Raw genomic sequence first — 6,227 nt, forward strand, 5'->3', positions numbered from 1 at the left:
TGATTTCATGATCTTCGAGAATTGTTTTCACTAGCTTACAAGATTAAAACAAAAACAAAAGATATTTAGCCCTAGAAGAAAGTTCAAATTTTGACGAGGTTTTTTTAAAATTTGGCTAGGATTACTACAAGTACTTTAAATATCTCATCAAAATATCACATTTTAGCATTTTTCTGGGTACTCCCCCTTAATCAAATTTCGTAGTAGCTAAATTTTGACTAATGTTTGACACGAGACCACGCCCACTTCACAAATTTAGGTATTTAATATGTATATCTGTGTTTGTGACCAATTATTTGTGGTTCGTGATCACACGTTCGGTTAGCGTGTGGAGCCTTTACGACAGCGTTGCCTATTCTAATTTTCTAAATTCCCCAAAAATCTACAAAACCCAAATGGGGAGAAAACAAAATCCCGATTCCCCACAAATTTCCCACATAATTATCTCAAGAAAGAAAACACTATTTTGATAAAATATGTAAAATATAACATGAAATAAAAACTGGCTAGAATCGTAAGTGTAGCGAGGGTACACCGTTGATAACTTTACCATTTATGTACATATAATATAACAATATTTTTTTATTCAAACTATCTATCTGTCTAATCATCCTCGATATTTCGAGGGGACGTTTGTGGGCTCTTAAGAAGAATTTAAACATTTTTTTTTCATAACCTACCTTAGGATTATCTTGCAATTTGTTATCAACAACTTTTAACAACCATTTGTATTTTTTTGCACCAAACCGTTAGTATTTTTACATATGATAAAACAAAACGCAAGCAGTCGTTTGTAGGTACTAGTACCGAATGTGCTCATTCGACTGGCATTGTTTTCATTTTCCGTTAAAAAGGGGATCCCCAAATTACTATTTGAAGTTGATATTGTGTTGCTATTAAGAAATATCGATTTCATTCATAATATTATTTATGTTTTGATCACTTACTATCAAACTATCAATGTCTTAGCTAAAAATAAATTTATAAATGGTAAAATGTTAAAATCCCCCCATTTTCCCCGCATAATAACGAACCCCACAAAATCCCCAATTCAGATGAGATTCCCCGCAGTTTGAGGAATTCCCCACAAATTGGCAACCCAGCTTTACGATCTGTGGTTAGTCTATGGTCAATCAATGGGTATCGGTTGTTTGTTTGTGGTCATGTGTCATATCGTAAGTCATAATATTGGTGTTTCTGGGAAATAGAAAAAATAATTATTCGTTGTGCGCGTAATTGTGAGGCAACATTTTTATGTATTATCTTTTAACGTGTCTAAATTGATTTACTATCCAACCAAATAATCCCAAACTCAGGTAACAAAACCATTAAACTGCAAACTTGTACTACTACATGAACGAAACAGAGATGTTTGAAAAGTTCCAAATTATAAGCTAACATTTTTACAGTATTCAGCGTATTTTTTTAAACTTATACCCGTATACAGAGACAAAACTTAAGGTGAGGAAAGTACATTCTAATCTAGAATGCAGAGAATAACCCGAAGGTGAAGAGAATAGAATGTACTGTCCTCACCTTAAGGTTTGTCTCTGCATATGGGTATTAAGCTTTTAACTTTTCAATTATGTAATTCTATGAAAACCTCAGACATGGGAGGCATAAAATAACCTAATTATATTTGATAGATAATTGTCTTACACAAATAAACCAATATGTAAATTGAATTTGTGTAATGCAATTTAATCTATCAAATATAATTAGGTTATTTTACGCCTCTCATGTCTGAGGTATTTAAAAAAAATCTTATTTTGATTTATTCATATTTTTCGCTTACAAACTATAATCAATAATAAAAATAATGGGACCTCACTGGGGTCACATTATTATTATTCATAGCATTACATTGTTGAAATTCGTTATCATCAAATTAAACACAAAATACTTTAATCATTTAACCGGGAAAGGTCTCTGCGCACTTAAAAAGTATTTTTCTCCTTTTTGAAATCCATGAAAAATAATTTGATTAGTAATTTCAGACAGCAGTAAGCACATTATGGCTTCTATAGAATTAGAACCATCAATAAAGCAGGCCTTACGCAATTTACATTCGAGTTCTAGAGATTCTACCGAGCAAGTAAGACTTCTCTTAGATGAGGTTATCCGACATGCATATGGAACATCCAAGACTATGGCCAATGTGTTGCCCAAAAAGTATTTGGCAGAGGAACGCTCGGATAATAATTATCAAAACAAGAAGCAGAAAGGTGAAAGTGGTTTAAAATCATCTACCTTAAAAACGGTTCCTGTTCCTACCCAGAGTCCTCAGCAGATACAAATACCAGAGCGTCCGGAGGATGAAGATTCCAGTATGATGGACAATGAACTAGCCTTTGAGCTATTGGAGGAAGACCTAACATGCGCCGTTTGCAGGCAAATCGCAGTCCAAGCTGGAAACAGGCTTGTGGAGTGTGATGCTTGCCACGCGTTGTATCATCAGGTTATTATAGTAATTTTGTTTATTTATTGGTTCATTTTATTTTGTTTTGCAATTCAACAAAGATCATCGTCATTTCCCTTTCCGCACACGGTGGTGCATAGGGCACTGCATTGGTAAATCATGTGCAGTTTATTTTAATCATCTGTTTCATGAAGGTAAGGTGATCAGTTTTACGCTTCAGATGCTACTCCAGGAACAATGAAATATTTAAGTTTGAACAGCCTTTAAAATCAATATTTCACATCCACCCTGCAGGAATTGAACTTAGAACCTCAAGAATAGTAGGCAAATGTGCCAACCACTTCTGTTGCATTCAATTTTCTCAGCAGCTATCGAGTCGAAAACCCTCACCCAGGGTTCTGGTTCTATATCACAGACAGAACTGTATTCATCATCCGCCTGGACACAGACTTAGCTAAAGACATGCTTAAATATACAATTGCAACAACAATCCAATCACTGTAATATTTTAAAATTTTACACAGTTGAATTATTTTCCAAAAAGTGCACATATTAGTGAAACCGGTGAGTGACTTATGAAACACAAGAAGAGGCTCTGAACTCCAGTTGAGAGTGTTATCTTTCTTTTTATACTCTTTAAATTCTAAAAATTCGCTCTAATGTCTTGATAAATTTATTATTGTCCAGTCTTTAGAAACAAACTTATCACACCTATTCATTGAGGGCAGTAATAGTTAATAGTGACATCGTTTTGTATCGCAAGATTCTTAAGATTTGGTTGTAGGTGCTGTCAACTATATAAATATAATACTTAAAAATGGGTCCTAAATACATAATATTTAATTTCCATCATCCAAACTCTAAGAAATACATATCTAGGCTAAAATTTTTCAAAATTTTCCAACCGTTTACTCCAAAAATTGCAATGTGAAATGGAAATAAGTTTAATGATCTCTGATATTCATGATATTAGTAAATCTGCGGAATACATGTCGCACCAATACTAAAATCTCCTATCTAAATCTCAAATTAAGCGAAGAAAATTTAAAGAGATCAATAGCGAGAATAAGAATTTAAAAATGAAGATCGAGGACTTGGAAATAAAACTATGGAAATATAATAATAAAAACTTTAGAAATCTACAGTCGAAAAAAAAAATTGAAATACGTGGAGTTCCAAAAAAAGAGAACACATTGAAGTGGACATTGGAAAAAATTCTTCTGTAGTTGGCTTCAACTTGGGTCCTCATCTAGCAGACAATTTCACGAGAACTCGCCAGTTACAGACACATATTTTGTGTTGATTTACATTTTGCAAACCTAATAAAATATTTTCTTTTTAAATATTATAATAAACCTATTGCATTTGAAAAAGCCGAGCGCAAAACTGATCTACCAGTGAACATTATTATGATATTCTTGTGACATAAGACTAATTATTAATATGAAATATTAGAAAATAAATACCTTAATTCTGGTGGTATATTTATGTACCATTTTGTTCTAGGTGTCCTATAAAAGGTCAAAGGAAAAATCTTTTTTGCCGGATTCCCAACTTCATAATATTATTGTAACTTTTTAAAAATAGTTGGATAAAGACAATTTCTTGGCCGCAGAAACTCCTTCAATCAAAAATTAAATTGAGTTCAGATAAGTTAAATACTACTCACCTAAGCACCTCGGAGGAAAAATAAACTATACACAAAAAAACACAAAAAGAATACTTTCTCTTCCCAGAGTAGTCGCTAAAGAAAAAATACAATTTGTATGGTCTAGAGGGGCTAAAATTTTTATGCGTAAAACATGATAATTAAATTTCAAAACCTTTTTTACAAGTTGTAAATAAATCATTGTTAGAAAATTGTGAAAATCGTTAGAAAACTCGGACCTCTGATCTGTGAGTCCGCAACGCTAGTCACGGGACCAAGGCCCAATTTACTATTATGTGATTTATTGGTTTCCATTTCTTCCTAAATTGTCTTTTTCTGTTGTTTTGTGTTTGTTGCCAACTCTACTGCTAAATGTTTTGTGTCTTCTGTATCGGGAACTTGTGAGCTATATGCCCTTTTTCCCGATCATTTAGATTTTTTTGCTGTAGATATTCATCAATTCAATTTCACATGCATATATCTTCGATTACAGAATTACACAGAATGGATAGAATTACATTTGACCTTAAATTTTACTCTTATTGATTATTGGATTATAGGCAAGTAGTTTTTGCTGGTGTTCCTTTATCTCGTACGCATTATTTACTAAGTTGTAGTTTCTTTAATAAATCATCCAGGCTTTTATATAATTAGTTGACTATGTGAAATGGACAACTATGTTTGGCAAAGTTCATTTCAGTCTGAAACTACCCATACTCTGCTTGAGAGTAAATTTTTTGGAGTTGAGGTGGAATCGTGGAAGATAGAGCTTCAAATGATGACCCTACAAATGTGTGCTTGGAATGAACTGATACATCTTTTGTAGGTGACAATCATAATGGCCATTTAGGGCCTTGTATGTCTCTATTGGCATAATAATATGTAGTATTTTCCAAAGAATAATAATAATCTAACATATCTTCTTTTTACAGGATTGTCATAAACCAGTTATTTCAGAGAGCGATATGGTATCGGAGTGGCAATGCGCAAGCTGCCTCATTGCTACTCATGGATTTACTTTGGGAAGTGTATCAGGTTCTAAATCAGGATCATCTACACCGGTGAAATCTTCTCCTAATAAACAAGTATCAGCATCTGTTAAATTAACGTCGGCATCACAAAGTACTCCTTCAAAACTGGTAATGCCTAACATCAACATAATATCCGCAGATAAAAGGTTACAAATAATGAAAAAAAAGGCAGCTAAACAACAAGAAAATAAGCGTAAACATTCTAAATAGTTACATACAGTACACTATACATATTTTGCAAAACAATTCTATTGCTAAACAAAACCTGTTATTTTGGATGTGTTTTGTTATTAGAATTAAATTAAGTCACCTTTATTATACATTACTTATGTACGCACGCCGATTATTCTGACTTTTGTTTGCAAAAGGTCACTGTTTTGGATATGTAATACGTTGTATATGTACATAGGACCTTTTTAAAAATCCATGTTTTCTAATTTGGCAAACCTGTGTGAGCGTCGTATTACAGTATTTTTTGCTCAACAACTCTTTACTGGTGCGTTCTACAAAAAATATTTGATATAGTTTTTTGTAGAACTCAAAAATTTTTTTTACAATTTAATTTATTTTGAGGAATCTGTTTTAGATAATAAAAATGAATTGTGAATTTACAAAGTAGTACAATATAACGTATATATATATATATAAAACAAGAAATGTAAAACGAACGCACACAAGTTTTCACTTTTAGAGAAGTAAAAACGTTATTATTAAGTATGTATGTACAAAACTTATGTAATTTTATACTTATTTTACTAACAATTTTTTCAATAATAAAAAAAAAAAAATTATCATTTAATTTCATCTGTAGTTTCACTTATATCGTTTCCTAATCTGCCCTTCCAAGCAAAAAGGCAGTAGCTAATGCCATCTGATAAATTATTGTAAACAATTTACTGTAGTAAATACATGTAAAATGTTAAAAAAATACTGTTTCAATAAATATATGGTAAAAAAAAAACAAACAAATATGTATATTCAGTCCGATGTATTAAAATATGATTGTACGCTCCTTTTGGACTTTTCTTAATTCTATGATACATAAAAAAAACATTTTTGCATGAGAACTTTTATTCTAAGTATCGTAAATTAACGTGCTCTGTGTTTTAGTAAGCATACAGTTTAGGAA

The 6,227-nt window shown here is 31.9% G+C and overlaps 1 protein-coding gene across 3 annotated transcripts; it reads left to right on the forward strand.

Moving 5' to 3' along the window:
- The first annotated feature begins 1,130 nt into the window (after positions 1 to 1,130).
- On the forward strand, positions 1,131 to 5,897 carry IntS12 (integrator complex subunit 12). 3 transcript variants are annotated; one of them, XM_088231848.1, is made up of 3 exons: positions 1,131 to 1,316; positions 1,998 to 2,458; positions 5,000 to 5,897. In XM_088231848.1, the coding sequence occupies exons 2-3, from the start codon at positions 2,015 to 2,017 to the stop codon at positions 5,306 to 5,308; spliced, it is 753 nt and encodes a 250-aa protein (XP_088087974.1). In that variant the 5' UTR covers positions 1,131 to 1,316; positions 1,998 to 2,014; the 3' UTR covers positions 5,309 to 5,897. The 3 variants fall into 3 exon arrangements, with proteins under 3 accessions (XP_088087974.1, XP_088087989.1, XP_088087982.1); XM_088231863.1 differs by lacking the exon at positions 5,000 to 5,897 and adding an exon at positions 3,926 to 4,136 and having other exon boundaries at positions 1,146 to 1,316; XM_088231856.1 differs by having other exon boundaries at positions 1,150 to 1,316; positions 1,989 to 2,458; positions 5,000 to 5,886.
- The last annotated feature ends 330 nt before the right edge of the window (positions 5,898 to 6,227 follow it).

Source organism: Micrasema longulum, unplaced genomic scaffold (genome assembly GCF_059751315.1).
Source record: "Micrasema longulum isolate JH-2025_06_02 unplaced genomic scaffold, ASM5975131v1 h1tg000071l, whole genome shotgun sequence".
NCBI lineage: Eukaryota > Metazoa > Arthropoda > Insecta > Trichoptera > Brachycentridae > Micrasema > Micrasema longulum.

Bases quoted from the DNA above. Each gene is read 5' to 3' on its own strand.
- IntS12 (XM_088231848.1), top strand. From the start codon at position 2,015: ATGGCTTCTATAGAATTAGAACCATCAATAAAGCAGGCCTTACGCAAT. The intron at 2,459-4,999 runs GTTATTATAGTA...TTCTTTTTACAG, and splicing joins GCCACGCGTTGTATCATCAG to GATTGTCATAAACCAGTTAT.